Raw genomic sequence first — 22,211 nt, 5'->3', positions numbered from 1 at the left:
AAAGAAGGGCGGGAGAGAAGGTGCGGGGAAGCGGGAGGCCGTGGGGTGTCTGCCTCCTCAGGGCAGAGCCGACTGTCCTCCCGCGGAGCCTGGTGGCGTGCCGGCCTCCAGCCTCAGGAGTACCTTCTCTGTGTAGGAAACCAGCTCCTGGAAAGACAGCCAGTAGGCACCGTGTCTGTGACACTCTTGGGACCTACTCGTAGGTCTTTTTGTGACCGAATCTGCTCTTCTGTGAAGAGGTCTGATTGTCCCTGCCCCTTAGGTTTGGGGGGCCCAGAGACACATGTGAAGTCAAACGGGAGGAGAGTCATGAGAACTACACACACAGAGTGGGTGCTTGGGTGGCTCAGTCGGTTGAGCGTCTGCCTCGGTTTTGGCTCAGGTCATGATCTTGGGGTCGTGGGATTGGGCTGCACACGGAGTGTGGAGCCTGCTCGGGATTTGTTCTCTCTCCCTCTGCCCCTCGCCTGCTCGTGCCCCCTCTATAAAATAAAACAAAAAAAGTACACAGAGTCAAGTCTGTTTGGCACAATGTCTCTTGTTCTGGGCCCCTCTGTGCTACCCAGATCTGGCCGTAGAGGCAGTTGGGGGCCTGGTGTGTTGGGCCCCCGCTGACACTCACCAGGCTGGAGGTGAAGTGCTCCTTGATCTCCTGGGCCAGAGGCTGGATGCCACTGGCCCGCAGCTCGGGCAGGATTTCCTCTGTGGGCAGAGCGGAGGGTCCTGAGGTCAGGGCCCAGCCAGCCCGATGCTTGTACAACCCGGGCCGGGGCACTTCTGAGGCCAGCGGGACAAAGCCGGGCACCATCCCACTCGGGCTTAGCATGACCGCACGCTGCCTCTGGAGCTCAGCAGCCGGTGACCCTCACGGTCAGCGCGGCACCCGCTGCCTTGAGTTCTGCTGTTGAACGCACGGAAGTTGCAGGGAAGGGGTCCTTTCCTTCTCCCCACCAGTAAGAGCTGGGAGCGGGGTGCCTCTGACCACTGGCTTCCTGGGGGGGATGACAGGGAAAGGGGGACTCGCACCGTAGGACGTGAGGTGGGCCAGCAGCATGCAGATGTTCACCACCACCTCCGGGTCATCCTTGTACAGCCGGTACGTCTCCCGGATGAGGCTGAGGCCGCCGCCGCCCTCCTCTGGCATTGCCACCTGCAGCGCTGCCAGCTCTGGTGGGGGGGGCAGGATTCATTTCCTACAGCTGCCTGTGCCTTGGTGTCCTCCAGGAAGGGGGCTGACGGCAGTCCAGGGTGCTCAGGGTAGCAGGGACCTCCGCCACTGGCAGAGGAGGCCAGTTTCCTGCCGCCTGGGGAGCCGCTGAGGCCAGCATTGCCCCACGGGTCGTAAAGGTCGCGAAGGCATCTGCGGGCCCGCTGGGACCTGGCGGGAATGTACGCCCCACCTCCCTCCCCCAGCAGAAGGCTCCCGCTTGAGGGCTGGCCTCCGCCCGTAGGCGGAAGAAAAGCGCTAGAACGCATTCCAGAGCGTGCCTGTAGGGTGGGCCTGGGGGAGCGCCAACGCGGCACACGTACACCCCCAGTTAGGGGTCAGGCCCTGGCTCTCGAGGGGCCGGAGCCTGGGGGATCTCACACGCAGACTTGAGTTGTCGGGCCGGCAGGTGGCAGAGTCCGTTCCCGCTCACACTCTGGCCCCGGCTTCTGACCACCCCTCCATTGCTGAGCCAGGTCACATCTGCCCTCAGGACCCCAGCTCCCCTTCCTGTCCCACGAAGGTCGGCAGCTGCTACAGACCCCGTGTCGGGAGAGGACGACCCTGCCGGCGCCTTTGGAGCCTCTCCAGGAAGGAGGGCAGCCCCACTCCCGCAGGCCCGGACCGCCTCAGGCCGAGAAGCAGACAGAGGCCTGGCCGCCTGGCCCCCATCCAGCCCACCCTGTGTACCTGCCCTGAAACGCTGCATTGGGACCAGACCTCAGAGGGGCTGGAGCACCCCTCACACGCCAGCTGGCGGCCTGTCCAGTCTCGGGTCCCAAGCATCTCCAGAGGGTTATTGTGCCACGAGACAGTCACGGCCCCTAGCACTGCCACCCCAAGTAATAGCGCTCAGGCTACCGGAGTGGGACCCGTCTCCTGGGTGTTTCCATAAGCTATACCCGTAGGGATACCTGCGCTGACCTAACACCTGTTCAGAGTGTTTATGGGCAGGGAAAGAGAATCTCAGTATAGCATGAAGCTAAAAAACCCCACAAAACCAGTATGTATGTGAAAAGTCTCCACGGCAACTTCTGGATGATGGGACTATAGGTTGCTCTTTTCCTATTTTGACTTTTTGGTTGTGCTTTTGGTTTGTGGGCAGCTGGCAGACACGACTTGTTGAGTCCTGGCCCCCCGCCTCCTCGGAGTAGCCCAGTCCACTCCCTGGCTCACCGGACACCTTTGCGAGGCTGGCCAGTCCCCGGTAGGCGTTGTTCACCAGTGGGATTCTTTCCTGGCAGAGCCGGATGCTTTGGAGGAACAGCGTCACCACATCTGCGAACTGGTGCTCCTTTATGCAGCCTGCGGAGGGCCTAGTCAGGCCTCCTCGCCTCACGGGTGGGGTCCGTGCCGCCCAGCCCAGGCCGCTCACCTAGCAAGGACAGCAGCCAGAAGACCGCGCAGCCGGCTTCAGCCATCTCTGCATCCGTGGGGTGGGCGGCCAGCACCTCAGCGATGAGGACCGGGGCTTTCTCCAAGGGGGTCTTGTTCACAATGACGGCTGGGACCGGGACAGGATGAAGGAGGGGACACCTAGCCCTTGAGTGCCCGCAGGAGTGCCTGCTGTGTACGCGACCCCACACCCCCTGCCTCCCACCAAGAACACCAGGGCCAAAGCTGCGGGGAGAGAGTTCAGGCGAGAGGGGAGTTTGGGGAGGGGAGGGACTGTCTGTCCCCAGGGGGTCTCGGGGAATTTTGCACTTTGGGTGTGGGCAGGCCTCTCTGGTTTCCCAGGGTCTCCGTGGCCCGGAGCCCTCTTTTCCTTAGAACTACTGCCCAGGTGCTGCAGGGCCCAGAGGGCGCCTGGAGGAGAGGGAGCAGCCCAGCCCCTTTTCTGAATCAGAGGCATCTGCCAAGGGCACCCTCAGAAACCAGGGACTGCCCAGGAAATCCCAGGGTGGGTGGCAGGTAGAGGGGCTCCCAGGGCAGGAGCCACCAGAGTCGGTGTGGGCGGAGGGGGGCACCCCACCCGGATAGGAAGCCTGCCTCCCCTGGGTGGAGCCCCCCTCCCTTGTCCTCCTCCCCTCCTTTCTCTTCCTCTGCTTCCAGGCTCTCAGAAGAGCCTCTCTGTGGGCTCTTGTCCTGAAGTGTTTAAGGGGCAGGACACAGAGGCCCTCGAAGGCTTGCAGAGGTGATCAGGGAGCAGTGAGGACACCAGCCCCCAGGCAGGAGAGCAGGAGGAGGGGACCCTCACCATCCACCATCAGGGCCCAGAGCAGGCTCAGGCCGTTGATGCAGATGTCCCTGTTTGTGGGGAAGGTACTCAGGTGCTCCAGGATATGCTCGAACAGCCCAGCCTCCTGGAGCTCCTCTGAGGCCGATTCTGTGGGCAAGACCCGGAGAACCCCGTCCGTCTGTGGTCCTTGCCCCCCGCAGTTCTGGGCGCCTACTCTGTGCCAGTCATACCCAGCGCGGGGCCCAGAAACCGGAGGACGCGGTCCATCCCCTGGGCCGCCAGTCCCAGTCTCGCCCATTCCAGTGTGGGGCTGGGACCGGCCTCCCGGGACCACACAGAGCAGGCCTGAGCCTCCTGAGATGACAGAGTGATTGTGTCCCAGCGGGTGAGCCGACACCCAGTTTGCCTGATGGCTCTGATGTCTGCCTGTCGTCCTGACGTGCCTCCTCACGGCACCCTTGCCCACTCCCCAAAGGGGGATCCAGCCAGTGTGTTGAGCAGTGCGGGGGTCCCTGCCCTTGGCTGGCCACGGGGCTCTAGGTGAGTGTCCCGGGGCTCACGGGCCCAGCTTCCCGCCGGAGAGAGGGCTGCTGACCCGGGGAGGAAGGTGGGAACAGGTCAGGTGCAAACGCCCTCGTCGCGGTCCTCCCCGTGGCATCCCCCATCTGGCCGCCTACGGCCTGCCTGCCTGGTGGCTCCAGGAGCCCAGGTGCTCTGGGGAGATGAACAAGGCAGAAGCCACTGCCGTGAAGCCCATGGTGGCACCTGGCACCCAGTCGGTGTCGTGCACGTTTGTGGAGGGAACAAGTGACCTTGTCAAATGGGAGCTCCGTGTTGGGAGATAAAACAGGACGATTGCGTGGGTGACACCCACCGAAGGCAGTGCAGGTCGGGCCCCATCCGGAGCAGGCACGCCCCCGTGCCCCGGCAGTGCCCCCGCCTCCGCCCGAGAGAGGGAGGGCCAGGCACACCCACCCTGGCTGGAGATGATGGCGAGCACGCCGTAGACCGTGGCCAGGAGCTGCTCTGACTCGGGATGAATCCGCAGGCAGCTCAGCAGGACGGAGATGACGGAGCTCTCACTCGGCACCTCGGCTGCGGGGTCCTGTGCCAGCGCTGCTTGGGCCGAGGGAAGACGCCCAGGGTTACCTCCCGAACCTGGGTTCACGGGGCAGGTGGCAGGCAGGTGTGCCCCCTCCCTGGCTGGGGTGGGGGGTGGGGGGCAGTGCCCCCACTTCACATGGAGAAAGCCTTGCCCGCCTGGTACGGAGCAGGTCCCCCCAAGTGCCCGCTGCACGACAGTGAGTGGGACTGTGCAGCCAGGGCTGGTTTCCAAGGCTCTGCTGGCTCTGGGACGGCGTGCCAAAGTCCACACCTGACACAGACATGGCCCGGAACCCACCTTGGCCCAGGGTGCGCAGCAGCAGGGAGCAGGCGTGCAGCTGTATGTCAAGGATCCTCTCGTGTTGCTTCATGATGGCGGTCAACAACTCCACCAGCTCTGTTGGCCACGGCAGACCTGGCAGGGCAGGGTGACGAGGTGAGCCTTGGCATAGGAGCAGGGGTGGGACGGGTGTACAGACCAGACCAGGGACCCCAACTCCGCTAGGAGTCCACAGGGCATCGTGCACAGGGCACCGGAGGGACGCAGAGGCGGGGAAAGAAAGTGCTTATTGGGCGCGTGCCGTGTGTCTGCTGTGGGCATCTCGTTCCAGCAGCCCTTCTTGTCACTCTTGTCTTACAGATGAGGAAACCGGGCAGAGAGAGGACAGCTCTTGCCTCAACAGCCTGACTCTGGAGCCCCGTGGCCATAACTACCCTGAGTGTGGGCATCTGTGGGTGTCGTTGACTCTCCTCAGTGCTGTGTGTGCTGGGTAGGAGTGAGAGGCGGGGGCGGGCAGCTGAAGGTCCAGTGCCCGCTGTGCCCCTCCACTGCTGCTTCGTTGCCTCGTTCAGTGAGAACAACCAGAACGAGAGTGCTGGCGCCCAGGAGGCCGAGTACAGCTAGCCCACCTCCAAATGAGGCTGGCTGGGGCAGGTGTGGCTCCAGGGAAGCCTCCCTTAGCTCCTCCGGGAAGATAAAATCTTCCTTCCTATGGACTCTACTCTGGCCACAGCCTAGCTCCAGAAGGAGTCAAGGGGAGGAATGAGGAAGAGAGAAAGGCAAGTGGCCAGTGTGAAGTCTCTGCTGCTGCCTTAGAGGGCTGGGACTGGGCCTCTGCAATCTCTGATGCCCCAGCCACCGAACGGACCTTTGTGCAAGGACAGATGGACAGATGGTTGATGGATGGGTAGATGGACAGATGGACGGATGGATGGATGGATGAACAGACGGTTGATGGATGGTTAGATAGATGGGGGGGGGGGCGGGTGGAGGGCTGATGGATGGGTGGATGGATAGATGGATAGATGGGGGGGTGGATGGATGGGTGTGTGAGTGAATGGTTGGATGGATGGATGGATGGATGGACGGATGGATGATTAGATGGGGGGTGGATAGACGGATGGACGGACAGTTAGATGGGCTGATGGATGGGTGGATGGATGGATGGATGGATGGACGGATGGACGGACAGTTAGATGGTGAGTGGATGGATGGGTGTGTGGGTGGGTCGGCAGATGGATGGATGGGTAGATGGACAGTTAGATGGGAGGGTGGATGGAGGGCTGATGGATAAGTGGACAGATGGATAGATAGACGGATGGATGGATGGATGGATGGATGGATGGATGGATGCACGGAAGGATGGTTAGATGGGGGGGTGGACGGATGGACAGTTAGGTGGCGGTGGTGGGTGGATGAAGGATGGGTGTGTGGGGAGGGTGGGTGGGTAGATAGTTACTTAGGTGGGGGAGGTGGATAGGTAGACAGATGGATAAATAAATGGATGGGTGGGTGGATAGATGGATGGGTAGATGGATAGTTAGATGGGGGGATGGATGGAGGGCTGATGGGTGGCTGGACAGGTGAGTGAATATAATATTCACTCGCGTGAGACAAGTTGAATGGAGAGATTTTATGAAACCATGTTTTGACAAAATTTAAAGGATTACGAACACTTATTGATGGAGAGTGTTGGGAAGAAATGCTGTCCTTGATAGGTGGGTAAGTTGGGGTCTCTGTGGAGGGCAGTTTGCAGTATCTGTGAACTCTTCACACCCCAGACATCTAGGAACTCATCCTACAGAAACGCTCACACAAGCGCACACGGGCATATGCTCCAGGGCGTCCACTATAGGTTTGCTTATGATACTGGACAATTAGGAACAGGTCAGATGCCCATCAGTAGCAGTGGTGGAAGAGATGGGATGTCACATTAAGAATCCACGAAAAGCGTGTGACGGCAGGCTGCCACAAGCTGCACACCGAACCATCCCATTCCTGCTTTCTGCCGGGTAGAAGGCGCTCACCCGCCAAGAATTCCAGGCTGCCCGTTCCAAGCAGGTGGCAACATGAGCCTCAAAGGTGTAGGAGAGCCCCTCTAGGAGAGCCTCTGGGAGGGATCACCGCTCCCCCAAAGGCCTGTGCCGCAGGGTGAGCCCCGGGGGAGCTGGGGAAGGGGGGTGGGGGCTCTACCTAGCTGCTCTTCAGGCATCTTCAGGAGCCTCTTCAGGGCTTTGAGCTGGACTTCGGGTCTGCTGGAGAAGTTCTGCATGACCTCTGCAGGAGACAGGACGGCATGGGGAGGAGCCCGGCTGGCTCGGGGACTCTTCCGAGGGCCTGGGGCACGAGGGGTCCATCTGTGGGCACCCCGCTGCTCACGGATACATATGATAGGGCATGAGGGGGCGCCCTTATGCCCACTTCTCAGGCCGAGCAGCCTGTCCAGAGGCAGACCCCCCAGCCTGTCTTAGAGTCTCACTAGAGGCTCAACATGGCCAGGGTTCTGCCCCGAGCCCAGGGCTCTTCCCATTCTACCTCTGAGCCTCCCCACAGGGGTCTTTGCCTTCGATTCATGACAAACACCCCCGGCCCCCAAAAGGAGCAGCAGTCTCCAGGTGTGCACATCGTAGAGCCCTTCCCTATCCCCTGGCTGACTCAGAGCCCCTCCTGCACCCGTGTCTGGGCACAGGGCACCTCGTAGAGGCCCACACATGGGCCCTGCTGCTCCCCTCGCTCTAGATGAGGGAATGGGCTCAGAGGGGGTGGCTCGCTCAAGGCCACTCAGCTTCAACCGGACCTAGGGACCTGCCTCCAAAGCCCAGGACCGTGAGACTCAGGGAAACAGAAGCTAGGGCCTTGTGAGCACCCCTACCCCAGAAGTGGGGGCAGAAGCGGCAGACGGGGGAGGGGGTCCCTTGTCACAGCAGCCAGCGCAGGGAGCCACAGATGGGGAGGAGGGCTGGGAAAGTGGAGCTCGAGTGGAAACTGAGGGTGACCTGTAGACCTCATCGTTCACCCAAGACCTCAGGGGTACTGTGGGGAGCCGCGGGGCGCCCCCGGCCAGGGGCACTTGGTGGAGATACGGTGCTGTGTGTGCACAGGCACCAGGTGACTGGTGGCACCCCCGACGGAGGCCAGTGTGCGTCACACTGCACGGAGCCCCCACAGGGATGCGCCTGCCAGTCTGGCAGTGTCCGGCACCATGACGGGCATCGGGGCCACCGTGTGCCAGGGCGTGGAAGCAAAAAGCAGGCAGTTCTGGGGGCTGTAAGAATGAGGGGGCTGTTCGGCTATGTTGAGGACCGTGGAACAGGAGGGGAAGGGAAACAGGTGGGGGCCAGGCACGAGGATGGACGCTTAGAGGTGGCGGGGGTGGGGGAGGGGACGCGAGGGGCTGGATGGAGGGGAGTGCCCCGAAACCTTCCCAGCCACCGCCGCATGTCGGGAGCAGACCAGGGGACTGGGCCTCAGGGGAGGTAAGAGAGCAGTGCCAGGGCCCTCCCCATCTGGTCCCCGCCATCACCTATGATGCTGGCGATGTTGCCCCCTAGCAGCAGGTCGGTGACAGAGTCAGGCATCAGCTGCCAGTGCGGTGACAGAGCGATGCTGGAGGACCTGAAGTTGCTGCCCACGAAGGTGATGTGTATCACTTCCCTGGAGAGGAGCGGAGGCAGCTGGCTGGGCTCACCTGGGGGCTCTCGGGGGGGGCTCTGGGTGGCCGGCAGGTGGGCGCACGGACGCCGGAACCCCACCTTCCCGTTGGGGACCCCATTCGGCAGCACCTCTCCTGACGTTGCAAGCGTGCCCCGCTGTCGCCCCAGCCACTCCACCTCCTGGAGGGGCCCCAGGTTTGCTCCCAGGGCGAGGGAGGACGGTGCTGGGCCCCGGCAACTTCACCCACGGGGGCTCCTTCCTCCAGAAAACGTATTGAAAGATCAGATGTTACTATTGTGTCGGTATAATGGCGAGTAGGGCCCAGGCTGGACTCGTTGTTGTATATTCCTGTTTTCCTTCTTATTTGAACGTAAATTGCAACAAAGACTGGTCCTGGTCCTCAGGGCCTTGGAGGACCTGGTGGAGGAGCTGGCTCTGTCGGCTGTGAGGTCACCGGTTACCGCGGTTTGGGACGGCCACACTGGGAAAGTCAGTGGTCCGTGGATGGGACAGCGTGTTTGCGGCGTTGAAACGCCAAGTGGCGGGGAGACACCGTGAGAGATCCACGGGAAGATTAAAACACGGCCCCAGCCCCCAGCTCACCTGATTGTTATTCGCTCCGAAGGGTTGATCTGCAGCATCAAAGGCAAAAGGGAACCAAAAGTTTCCGCGTTGGGGATCTTCTTCTCCTCCAGGGTCTCCAGGACGCCCCTGAGGCCATTCGGGAGGGTCCGGAGGGACTTTCTCAGAAGCATGGCTTCTGTTTTCTGAGGGGACACAGACAAACACCGCTGCTTCCCGCACTGCCTCAACGGTGCCCCAGCTGGGCCCGGCCCCAGCAGAGGACTGGCTGGGCTGTCCCAGGGCCACCCTGAGGGGGCCAGAGGTGGGAAGGCTGGGGAAGTGAGCCTGCACAGCTACCTGGGGGCCCCGGGTGACAGGCAGCCCCTGTGTGTTCAGGCCAGCCTTGGTCACTTTCCTGTGGCACCTGCATCCCACCGCGGGCCGGCTAGTGCACCTGAACGGGGCCTTCGCATGCACAGGAGGCAGGGAGTACGCGGGGAGCCCGCTGTGAGGGTTGGCGTGGGGCGGTCTGCCTGTCATGGTCGTTGTCCTCCCCACCACACCGGGGCCCCGCAGGCCCAATGTTGAGTGCAAGGGTCCCCCAGCAGCTGGGACGGGGGGTTCCTCACGGCCCCTTGGAGGCTCAGAGCAAGGCAGGAGGATGCAGGTGGGCAGAGTGAGCCCCTTTTGAGCAAGGTGGGCAGGGCCGGCCTTCTGGGGACGTGGGGTGTAGCAGGGAGGGGCAGGCAGAAGGCAGCTCACGTCTGTGAAGGAGCAGCTGGCCATGTCCAGGATGATGCAGCCCAGGGACCAGACGTCAGATCTCTGGCTGAAGGAGAAGCGGAGGGCCTCGGGCGCCATCCAGGACTTCTGACAAGGGTCTGTCGGCAGGAGAAGGTGTCAGATGTGGGAGTCCTGTCTCCCTGGGAAAGTGAGGGGAGGAAGGCAGGTGCTCTCTTTGGAGGGATAGGAAGAGGGCCCTGGTCAGCAACATCCCGGCCCTGGTCTCAGACAGCGAGGCAGGTGCCCAGCCAGGCTGGCCCGTGTGTGCACACACGCGTGTCTCTGCACCCAATATGGCTGCAGAGGTGGCCCAAGAGCCGTGAGCCAACAAGGCTGAAACTTCCACCCTCTCTGACCATCTTGCCCCTCTAAAGGTCGGAACCCGGAGGCAACATTCCAGTTTCCCCGCCCTAGTTTCTAAAACCTGAACCCCAGACAAGGAGCCAAAAGAGCAGGATCACCAGTCTATTAGTCCCTGATAGACCTCAGGCAGCCCTTCCCTCTCCGGGCCTTCATTCCCAAATCGAACGGTAAAGGGGAGAACTCCAAGGACCCTCCTACGTTTCCAGTAGACCCACCCACTCACCCATCCGCCCACACGTCCATCCCTCCGCCCATCTATCCGCCTGTCCGTCCATCCATTTGTCCTCTAGGCAACCAGGATTCTGAAATTCTCAATTACAGTTACTCTCTCCGTCCCTGACAGCTGACATGGGCTTGAAGCCCAGCTCCCTTTGCCCCACTGTCCTTCCAAAGGAAGGAGAAGCCATCTCCCCTTACTCCCCATGTCTACCATCTCCTCGGTTATTTTCAGGGCTCAGTAAAGTAACCCAGCCCTCACCGGTGCCTGGCACCCACCAGCTCTCCGTCTCCTTCTGAGGCCATTCTTCTTCTTCCACGAAGGCTAACATGTCCTGGGTGTCTTTTGGACCCTGCGTGCACCCCCTCCCCTGCCACGGTGGTACCCCTGCTCAGTTACAACCCAGGCAAGGGGGTCTCTTTGGAGCCCACAAAAGCCCATGGGGGTCTGTGGGGACCTTCTGAACAAGGAGAGGTTTGACCCGTTCCACCAGGGGCCCCGGCCCTCTGGGCTCTGGGAATGACACCACTGGCAGCGTGGCCCCTCCCCCAGCCTGGGACGCAGCCTGGGACGACCCCGGGCCACCTTCCTCCGCGCGGATGTTCCACTTGGCTTTGTCCATCATCAGCGTGTTGGAGCTCAGGTCCTGTAATTTGCAGTGGTTGCTGCTGCTGAGGACTATGTTGGAGGGCTTGAGATTCCTGAAACGAAGAGGCAGGACTCTCCACCCACCCCCACCACCGGCCGCCACGGGTGACCCTCCCGGGGCAGGGGCCAGCACCTTGAACCTCCCTCCCTGCTCCCTGCCCCACCCAGTCCTGCTCCACTCTCCGGAAATGCCCCCCTTGCAGCCTGCTTTTTAAATATTGCTTCCTACAGAAACAAAGTCTACTCCGTTCTTCTAAATGGGAAAACAACCAGCCAGCCACCAGGAGGAAAACACCTGACCGTCTGCCGTTTCTCCACTGCCATCTTGCTCACCTCCCTCCAGACCCTCGCTATCCATGCATCTACTTAGGGATTTGGCTTTTGACCATTTGTTGAGGTCCAGTGACATCAACGCTAAATCGTGAGCATTCTCTTCGTCCACATGGTCCACGCGGTTCTTCTCTCTTCCTTTAAACCCGACACCGGTTCAGTCTGAAGCCATTCCCAGCCCCTTCGGACCATGGATGCCACAGGGTGAGCGAAGCCGTGCTGGTGGTGATCTCAAGCTCAGCCCCGGGGACGGCAGCAGCCCCGCCAGCCGGCCAGAGGCCACGGCGCGCAGCCTAATCTCTTTCCTCCGAATGCTGTTATCTGGCTGCTCTCCCTGCACTTTAGAACCAACCTGCCCCGGTCAGCTTACGCTTCATGAAGCTGGGTGAATCACTGCAGGTGACGTGGAGGGGGTGGCCTTCTCTTTACGCCTGGGAGCTGCTCTGGAAAGGTGCCCGCTCTTATCTTGGCTGCGCTGACCCCGGCCACACCTCTCTGCCCTGCCCCTGCCCCTGGGTACTGCCACCTAAGGGGACTCAGTGCCTTTGCTCCTGAAGCAGCCTGGCCGCCCCGGTCACCTGTGGATGATGTCTAAGTGGTGCAGGTATTCCAGAGCGTCCAACACCTGGCCCAGCATGTTCTGCATCCACTGGGGGGAAGATGAGAGACGCCAGGATTGGAGGGGTCTCCCAGCAGCCGGCTTAGGCAGGTCAGCGACCACGTAGAACAGCCGGTGGGATCATGGTGTATTCTCTCCTTTTTTTTTTTTTTTTTTTAATTTTTAAATGTTTTTTATTTATTTTTGAGAAATTGAGAGAAAGGGAGAGAGGGAGAGAGTGCTTGTGTGCTGGTGGGGGAGGGGCAGAGAGAGAGGGAGACACAGAATCCGAAGCAGGCTCCAGGCTCTGAACTGTCAGCACAGAGCCCGACCGGGGCTTGAACTCACAAACCATGAGATCATGACCTGAGCCGAAGTCGGACGCTTAACCACCTGAGTCCCCCAGGCGCCCCTCTCCTTGCTTCTTAAGACAGGCCCAAAGCCCCACAAAAGCTCAGAGCCAACGCAAGAGGCTTCTGCTTCATGTGCCTTTGAGGCTGAAGTGTGTGCGGCCATCCAGACAGTGACAGCACGTCAGCCAGGGCAACGCCCCAGTTTCCAGACCACCTGCCCCTGCCTCCATCCCAGAGTCCCCGGGTGCCCTGACCCCAGCCCTGTGCTCCACCCCTTGTGGCCCAGGGGCCTTGTGGGGATCAAAGATATTGACATCTTTATTGCCTACTTGAGGTTTGCCTTTCCATGCCATTGGAATGAAAAGTCCTCTGACAGAGAACATTCTAGAAATACTTTATGTCAGAAACGAGATCCATCTAGTGTCCAGGGCAGTGATTTTCAAACCGTGTTCCTAGGAACCCCGAACTCTACCCAGGGGTGTCAGAGAGGAGCCGAGCGTACAAGACCCCGGGCTTCCCCTCTACCCTCCACCAACCCTGCCATGCCCCCTGATTAGAATAGCTTTGCCTTCCTTGCTGGGTTTCTGAGAACATTTTGTGCTTGAAAGGGTTCCACCACTGACAGAAAGTTTGAAACCTACTCCAGAACCGACCCTGAGGCCCACGTTGGGAGAGGAGCTGTGTGCCCCTCAGAACCCCTCAGTGGTGACATGGTGCCCACAGGCCCCCTGAGCAGAGGGGAGCTCACAGCAAAAGCAGGCAGAATTCACTTGGGGTGCATCATCGTCAATGTGAAAGCAAAAATGACCTAAGCAAAAATGACCTCGCTTAAAAGGCAACAGGAAAATATCCTTGGGGCAGGACAGGCTCTCAGATAGGCTCAAAGGCGCTAACCATAAAAGAAGGACAGAGAACCTGACTTCATTACAATTGAGGAGTTCTGTTCATCAAAAGACAAGGTTAAGATAGCAAATCAGGAAGACACAGTCTGGGAGAAGACTCTGGACGCCCGCATCCATGATATGTAAAGAACACCTACACACCAACAAGAAAAGACAAACAACCCCAACGTTTAAATGGGCAAAAGACTCGAACAGGCACAACATCCAAACGGCTAAAAAGCACTCACGACGATTACCGAGCTTATCTCAAATTAAAATGTGATTTTTAATTAAAATGGCACAGAATGCCGTGTTGGCCAGGAAGCAGGAACCGGAATGCTCACAGCTTGTGCTGGGAGTAACCCCGAGTCACCCAAACTGTGCTGGACACTGGAACATGTACGGAAGCTACTCACACACACACCCGCTCTGCGGTCCAACAACTGCATGCCCAGGGATTCCTCCAGGAAAGGTGAGCACTTAGGTTGACCAGAAGGCACATCCAGCATTGTTCATGGCAACCTGATTCGTAATAGTCCGAAACTGGGAACAAGCCACGTGCTCACAGAGTGGGGCCACGTGCAGACAGACGTGGCCCCACATGGGGCGGCACCTAGCCACGCCACGGACAATTTCATGATACATTCGCATAAGAAACCAGACACAAACGGTGACACGCTGTATGAGCCCATTAATGTGAACCCCAGGGCAGGCAGAATAATGTCTGGACGGAGAATTCCAGCCGTGGGCATGGACAGGGACTTCTGGAGCTCCAGGAGTGTTCTGCATCTCCAAGTGGGGGAGGTTACGTGAGCATATGCCTGGTACGGTGCACCAAGCTGTGCACTGAAGGCCTGTGCCCGTTACAGCATGAAAATACCTCTAGGCATAGATGTGAGAAGAGATAAGGCACGTCCGCCCTCCCTTCTGCCCCGATTGAGGTCCAGGTGGCCCCCAGGCCTGGTGTTCTAGAGAGTCTGTCTCACCTCGGAGTCAATGATTGTCTTTGTCTCCCTCTTCTTCTCAATGACCTTCTGGAAGCTTCCATGGTTGTACTCCATCACCAGGCAGAGGAACAGAGAGGAGATCTGCTGGGGACATGAAGCCTCAGCCAGATGTCACAAGCCCAGGCCTGGGCGCCTCTGCGAGGTTACCTCTGTGAGGGCCTCCCTCCACAGGGCTATGGGAGCACTGCCTGCAGTGGGATATGAGCCCCCCGCAAACAGCCCCTGCTCACGCCTCTCGCCTCATCTATCCTCTCGTCCCCTTCCGTGCCTGCTCCATCTGTATGAACCCCTCAGACTTTTCTGAAAGTGGCCCAGGCCTTCTGGCCACTGCATACACAGACCCCCGCGCCTGGGACCCCTTCTTCACAGGTAACCATTCAGTCTTTAGGGCTCAGCTTATGTCCGTTTCCTCTGTCAGGGGAGCCTGGCCCGGGTGGGACTCCAGCAGACCAGGTCAGGGGCCTCAACTCAGGGCTCTCAGAGGACCCCTGCTTTTCCTTCCACAGTGAAATGCCCTCTTGGCTTTTCTGTGTTTCCTTGAACGCATTACAGGGCGCTCCGAAAATATTCGGGGTGCACACAGTGATGGCCTCTCCCTAAGGCTTTCCTCAGGGCCCAGCTGAAGAGGGGGAATATGTATGAGGGGACCCTCCACTCCTGCTCAAGCCCTTGGGTGCCACCCGCCCCTCCCCCAGACAGGGACACCAAGGCAGAGGTCTGAGTCTGCCAGGAAGCCTTGTGGCCTCCCTTCACCCCCAGGGCCCCTGCCCCACCCAGCTCAACCCATCTGGGACAATTTGCAGGACTCTGGATCCCTGTAAAGACCAGAAGTCACATGGCCTATGGGGTAAAACATAGGGCTTGGGGACTTACAAGACCCTGACTTGAATCTTACTCAGCTGCCACTGGCTGTGTGGTCTCGGAGAGCTCCTTAACCTCTCTGAGCCCCGGGGAAATGAGGACACTACGTCCAACCTGCAGATCTCCCAGGCTGTAGGGACGGCCATTAGTAAACTTCAGGAGCTGCAAACGTCAAGGGTCCAGAGGCCCAGGACAAACTGATGCCAAATAAGGGGGGAGAGCAGGGACCAGCTTCCTCAAGCCTGCTCCTTCCGTGAAAGTCAAAAGCTCCCCCTCCAGAGGGCAGACTCACGGAGCCTTTGGCTGTAGGATGAGCTCAGCAGCTGAACACACAGGGCGCTGGAGTCAAGCCTTCCAGGCCCGGCCTCCTGGCTGGGCCACGGACTAGGTAGGTAACCAGGAGGGACTGGTTTCTCTTAGCCTTTCTTCCTTCCCTAAAGTCGTATACTAACCCCTCCTCCACTGAGACTCCAGCGGGCTCATAGGAGATGATGCCCACAGAGTCCCCAACGGGGCCCCGGTAAGTGCTGAGTCAGGGGCCGCCGCATTTACAGTCCCTGCCATTACTGCTCAAGGGGTTAAATGGCATCGGGGTGCTCTGTGCTCAGCTGGCTTGTTCCTGGAGCCACCGGACGCCAGCTGAGCCCGAAGGTGTCGGCTCCGACCCACCTGACTGTTCCATATGATGAACAGCTCCTGGTATATGGAGATGTGGGCGTGCCGGAGCTTCAACAGCGGCATCAGCTGCAGGGACAAGAGGAGAGGAAGTGGCCACGTGCGGGAAACACTGCTTCTCAGCTAGTGCTTCCGTGTCACATATCCCGACAAAACGCAAGCTTCCGGCTCTGAACGGGGCTGGGCAGCGGGCACGAGGAGGGTATGCAGTCTTGTGCTTCAGAGTCAGACAGCCCAGCGTGGGTCCCGGCTCTCCGGCATGAGCTGGCTGTGCTGTGTGGCTGCGGAGAGGCTCCTCAACCTTTCTGAGCTTCATCTGAAAATGGCAGTAACAGTGGCATCTGCCTCACGGGGGTGTCGAGGGCCAAAGTGAGCTCATCCAGGGAAGTGCCTGGTGTGGACGGCAAAAAGCACGGTCAGGGTCAGCTGGAGAAGGTGGTGCGGCCACAGGGAGGCGGGACACTGGTGCACTTGCCCCCACCTTGCCTCCTGGGTGGCACACACTTGGGGCTCCAAGGGCCCACTCCCGGCTGACGGTGCTTGAAGAAGCCACGCGGCTGGGCCACAGCAATGGCGGCCGTAGCCACCAGGAGGCAGGCGGCCAGCCGCTGGTGGTGGAGGGCTGGCTGCCAGCGCAGGTGGCCCAGCGGAGTGTGGAAGGGGACGGGGTTGGGCACAGCTGTGGTGGCGTGGGGGCTGCGGGAGGTCTCCCATGGTCTCTGTCTCACTTTGTCGGGATGTGGCCTGGGTCCTGCACTCTGCCTCCCTCACACTGTGGACTGGACAGCTGGGTGCTGGCAAAGCTCAGGAACCGGTGATTTCCGGCAAGATGGCAAACGGGTGACCACACAGGAAGGGAGGCATTTGCTTCACGCAAGTTGAAGTTGAAGACAAGCAAAGGAAAACTGCTCGGAGCCTTTGGGCAGTCCAAGTGCGTGCGGCTGTTAGTGCGATTGTTATAAGTTAGGATGTTATTGTGGGTTCTGACTGGTAGATTGAAGGAATGTAAAAGAACGTACATTTGCTTTCTCAAGCAATTCCAAACTTCCCAAATCTTCTACTGTAACTGGTATTTTTATAATCGAAGGGACAATGTTTTAAAAGATAGTGATTGGTAGATTAGTCTTGGGACCTGGCCAACTTGTAAACTTTATGTTCTTGGGGCACCTGGGGGGGCTCAGTCGGTTAAGTGTCTGACTTTGGCTCAGGTCATGTTCTCACGGTTACTGAGTTCGAGCCCCACATTGGGCTCTCTGCTGTCAGCAGAGAGCCTGCTCTGGATCTTCTGTCTCCCTTTCTGCCTCTGCCCAGTTTGCTCTCACCCTCTCTCTCAAAAATAAATAAACATAAAAAAAAAAAAAAAACTTTATCTTCTCTGAGAACATATATTCTGGGTTGTCTGCACCAGGATTCAGAAACGAATGTTTGGGGCACGGACTCTCTTCATGGCCTTGGGGCTTCTGGCTTTGCAGCACTGGGCAAGAACTGGTTCTGACCCTCCTTGCCTCCAATGAGGTACAGAACAGTCTTTGTGTGTTCTGCATCGGGTCCTCTAGGGAGGGAACCACCCAGAAAGTTACCTCCTCCAAGGCCTCGTTGGCCTGATGCTCATCAATACACTCCACCTGTAGGGGTACAAGAACACTAACTCAGTAAACATGTAGGAACCCATCTCCACCACCACTCTCATCAAGATCACCATCTCCATGACTACCACCACCACCACCATCACCATCATCATCACCGTCATCATCATCACCATCATCACCGTGATCATATTATCACCATCACCATCACCACCATCATCACCATCATAATCACCATCACCATCATCGCCATCATCATCACCGTCATCGCCATCACCAACATCACCACCATCACCGTTGTCACTGTCGTCACCATCATCAATCATTGCCATCATCACCATGACTACCATCATCACCATGATTGTAACCATCACCATCATCCTCACCACCATCCTCACCACCATCATCACCACCATCATCACCATCGTCATTGTCATCACCATTGCCACCATCACCATCACCATCATCATCTCCATCATAACCAGCATCATCATTACCATCACCATCATCATCACCATCAACACCATCACCATCGTCATCGTCATCACCATCACCAACATCACCACCATCACCGTTGTCCCTGTCATCACCATCATCAATCATTGCTATCATCACCATGACTACCACCATCACCATGATTGCAACCATCACCATCATCACCATCGTCATTGTCATCACCACTGCCACCATCACCATCATCATCTCCATCATCACCATCACAATCATCAATACCATCACCATCGTCACTGTCATCACCATCATCGTCATCACCACTGCCACTGTCGCCATCAGTATCACCACCATCCCCACCATCACCATCACCATCATCACCATGATCATGATCATCACCATCATCACCACCATCACCGTTGTCACTGTCATCACTCTCATCATCACCATCATCATCATTGCCATCACCACCATTACCATCACCATGACCACCATCACTGTCACCATCATCACCATCATCATCCCCACTTATTCACTGGGACGGGGGCCAGGCTTCTACCACTCGTGCCCCACCACATGGCACCAGATGAGGCCTGGAGTTGTTCCTAAGGCAGGGATATCCAAAAATGCTTTGAGCAATGAGAACATCTTTACTCCTGTCACAAGGATAAGTCTAGGATAGAATAATATAAACTCCAAACAATCATTAGAGGATCCTCCAGTTGGACAAGTATCAACCTCACCACTTCATTCCTTATCCAAACTGGGAAGACTGTCCCTGTCACTGAACATGGGGCAGTGGGGGAATGTGGGAGAAAAAGGGTGGTTGATGGGAGGAGCAGCACGAAACTTCGAGTCTACCACATACTTGGTGGCAAAATATGCATGTATTTTGCAGGAGCATATCATCCCTGCCTCTAATACCAGATTCACCCAGAGCTTCTGCTCATAAGACTTATAGATGACGAACTCTTAGGGGCGCCTGGGTGGCTCAGTCGGTTAAACATTTGACCTCGGCTTGGGTCATGATCTCATGGTTCGTGAGCTCAAGCCCCGCGTGAGGCTCCGATGGCTCGGAGTCTCGAGCCTGCTTCAGATTCTGTGTCCCACTCTCTCTTGGCCCCTCCCCCACTCACACTGTCTCACTCTCTCTTTCTCAAATATAAATAAACATTAAAAAAAATTTAAAAACAAATGATGAACTCTTATAACTGGGGTGATCATAGGTGAAAATGCAGAGGTGGTGGCTTATTCCCAGATCCCATAAAGACCCCAGACGGAGCAGCACAGTGAGACTGCCTTCCCTTCCTCCTGTTCCAGGGGCTCATGCTTATCGGTGAATTTGGCCAACACACCCTGAAAGCCTTCAAAATGTCACCTCCTTTGCCCTAGATGCCCCACCCCTAGGAATTGAGCCCCAAGGATATCATGGATCCTCAAAAAAGTTAACTAGAAGGTTGCTTATCAGAGTTGTTGACACAGAGTGAAAAATCAAGAACAGGCTAAGCGCTTATCATACACGAAGGGCTCAGGGATCGTTGGCAGTTACAGTCCATCAAGCAGGTGGGGCCACGCTCCTTGATCCCCCAGAAGGCGGCCGGCTGTCCTGCTCCAGTGGCCAGAGAGACAATGGGGGTGGCCCTCCAGCCAGCCTGCAGTGGAGCCAGAGGAAGGTAAGGACTCCAGGCCCAGCCTCCTCCGGTAGAGGCTGCTGAACTGCTCCACAGGCAGGCCGCCTGGTGAGCAGAAGTGGCCCCAGCTGCTGATGCCAGCGAGGCTCTCCCACGTGCACGGTCAACCCCAGTGCCACGGTACCCCAGCCATCACCGTGCACCACGAGGGCGGGGCCGGAACTCTCAGCACGGCCCTCTTCTACACCTTCTGTGCGGACATCTGAACCGCCCTGGCTCGGATGCACAAAGGGCTTTCCCCCTGCAGGTCCGTACCCACCCTCTGCCATGCCACCCCGGTGAGGAGGTGGCGGAAGGGCCCAGGGCCCGATGATGTCCTGTGTGACCTCGGGCGAGTCCCTGCCCACCCCTCCTCCACCCCAGGCCAGGCTCCCCTTTGGTAAAAAGATGGCCCTGCTGAGGTAGCCTGAATTCGCATCCTCTTGGGAGCTGATGCTGGCCAGCTGCAGCCTCCCCAAGCCTCCCTATCCTTGTAGACCGGGGCCATGGCTCCTGCTTGGCAGGGCTGGGGGGAGACTGAATGCGACTGGCTGGAAGCACATGCTGAATAAGGGGCTGGTATGGTTGCAGTTGTTGAAGTTAAAATGAGCACTCCTACTCCACGCAGGTGAGAGTCAAGTGTGTCGGGAAGCCCGGGGAGCCTCGTGCCGCCCCCACGTCTACTCTCAACTGGATCTGCCTCCGTGACTGCCGGCAGAGAGGAAACAGCTCTCATCGGGAGGGAGCCCTTCTCTAACATGGGGGCGATAAGTGTACGTTTGGTGCCACCGGAGTCACCTCTTACCTGCTTTATCACGTACTTTACTTTGTTTTCTGTTTTCTCCACCACCAGGTTCATCCCCAAGGCCCCAGGACTCAGCTGGTCCAAAATCTAGCAGCAAGAGAAAGAGAAGCTTCCAGCAAACGCACACGGATGGCTTTTCCCTTTCCAAAGCGCGCTCAACTCCGACGCCTTTTCTGACCCCAAGCCCCCTCGCAGACTAGCAGAGCAAGCATCTCCACCACATTTTGCAGAGAAGGAAATGGCCAGAAGGCTGAGGAGCCCTCAGAAGGCAGAACCTGAGCCCGTCTCTCCGTGGGCCAATTCTGGAGCTCTTTCCACCACCCTGTAACCCCTTCTCCAGGCTGCAGCAGGAAGCAGTGGGCATCCAAGAGCCAGTACCTCCCTGGGCCAGAGCTTTGTTCACTCTCTCTAGCCCCCCTATTATTCCAGCTTCCAGCACCCACCTCCGAACTGAACATCCAAATGAGAAAATAACTGGTCCATAATGGCTGTGTAGTTACAGCTATGTGTGGCCTGGCACTGGGTCAAGCACTTTACAGCCCCCTCCCCCTGGTGAGTGGCACTATTGTTACGTCCGTGTCCATACTGGAGAAAACTGAGGCATAGGGAGCGAGGTCCTTGCCTGAGGCTACAGTGTTAATAAGTTAGACGGCCTGGAGTGGACGGGAACTCTGGGGTCTGACTCCAGGGTCTGCGTTATGAAGCAAACCTGCAGAGATGGCCGCCAAGTCAGGAATCTGTGCAGGGAGGCCAAAGACTATGGGGTAGGCTGGACGATGGAATTACACCTGCCAGGGGATAGAGGAAGCCTGGCAGGACGGAGAGGAGTGGATGTAGGAGGTGGAACCCTGAGTCTAGGGCCTCTCAGAGCCCAGGAAAGTCTTGGATTCTGCAATCCAGCCCCTGTGGGTGGACTGAATTGTGCTTAGGGAATTTGGGGGACAATGTACTACTGAGTGGCTTAAGCCAGTCTAAGGATGCACAGCTTAGGCTCTCTTAAGTGGTGGGGTAAAGAGTAAAACACTCGTAGCTCAGATGGGGTCTCTGTTTTTCTCCCCCCAAAAGTAACTTTGCCTTTAAAATTCTCTGCCCCCCAGAAACTCATCTCCTTTACAGGGCTGACTCCCCCGTAGCCCTCCCACACAAAGGAAGGGAGTTCTCCCAAAGTGAGCAAAATCTTATCTACAAATTGTTTTCAAATTAATGAAATCTTTACAAAGACTGAATCTAACATTTGATAAAGTTGGCATATCATGTATCGAAGCAGTCAATTAAACAATCAAACACTCATTCACTTTAATTTTGCAGCTTTCCTTTTGTTTGGGGAATTTTTCAAGTCTTACACATGGTCACGGGCCCTGGAAATGGTCCAAGCCCTCCCACCCGGGACTACCGACGGCGTGTATTAGGAGTTTGGAGGCTCCTGATTGTGAACTCTGGACGTTTTAGGGTGTCCTGTGTCCACCGGCAAAACGGTGGACTTCTCTCCCATCAAGTATTCAGACGAACGGTGCTGGAGAGTCATTTCATCCATCATTTTAGAGAAGGGGAAACTGAGGCCCAGAGAAGCAAAGGGCACCCAGGGGGTCATTCCACGCGCTGGAGGCAAACCCTGGCGGGGGGGGGGGGGGACTTGGCCACCAGCCCCCTCTCCAGCGGCTGTGACCGGTAAACCGGTAGGGGCCTGGGTGGGGGTTGCAGGAGGTCGTTGGGGTCCCTGGCTCGCCCCAAACCGGCGGGTTCTCGTCGCCCCAGCCTCCCCACCAGGGAACAACTTGGCACCTGATACTTCTCCATAGTGTCCCCAGGGGAAATTCCCCGCGTCCTCTCCCTTGGCACGGCGCTGGGGGTGCGCCCCTAGCCGGCGCCCACGCGCGGACCCTCGACTGAGCATGCTCAGTAGAGAGCGCGCCGGGAGAGCGCCCCTTCCCCCGCCCCAAAGGCGCCCCCTCAGCCCCAGGTGCGCCTGCCTGAACAGTGCACGCGCGGGCAGGGG

General features: G+C 58.2%; 1 protein-coding gene across 1 annotated transcript; it reads right to left on the bottom strand.

Moving 5' to 3' along the window:
* Window positions 1-57: 57 nt before the first annotated feature.
* On the bottom strand, window positions 58-22,188 carry STKLD1 (serine/threonine kinase like domain containing 1). Its single transcript, XM_045468087.1, has 19 exons — window positions 21,998-22,188; window positions 20,216-20,302; window positions 17,285-17,329; window positions 15,699-15,773; window positions 14,148-14,249; window positions 11,908-11,978; window positions 10,937-11,052; window positions 9,751-9,869; window positions 9,028-9,191; window positions 8,294-8,424; window positions 6,964-7,047; window positions 4,789-4,905; window positions 4,362-4,502; window positions 3,405-3,533; window positions 2,583-2,711; window positions 2,384-2,512; window positions 1,027-1,167; window positions 419-702; window positions 58-147 (listed from the first exon to the last, which is right to left on the bottom strand). The coding sequence occupies exons 1-19, from the start codon at window positions 22,010-22,012 to the stop codon at window positions 58-60; spliced, it is 2,169 nt and encodes a 722-aa protein (XP_045324043.1). The 5' UTR covers window positions 22,013-22,188.
* Window positions 22,189-22,211: the final 23 nt, after the last annotated feature.

This window comes from Leopardus geoffroyi, chromosome D4 (assembly GCF_018350155.1).
Source record: "Leopardus geoffroyi isolate Oge1 chromosome D4, O.geoffroyi_Oge1_pat1.0, whole genome shotgun sequence".
NCBI classification, from domain to species: domain Eukaryota; kingdom Metazoa; phylum Chordata; class Mammalia; order Carnivora; family Felidae; genus Leopardus; species Leopardus geoffroyi.
Note: the sequence above shows the minus strand (reverse complement) of the source record. Positions and strands in the feature narration are given on the sequence as shown.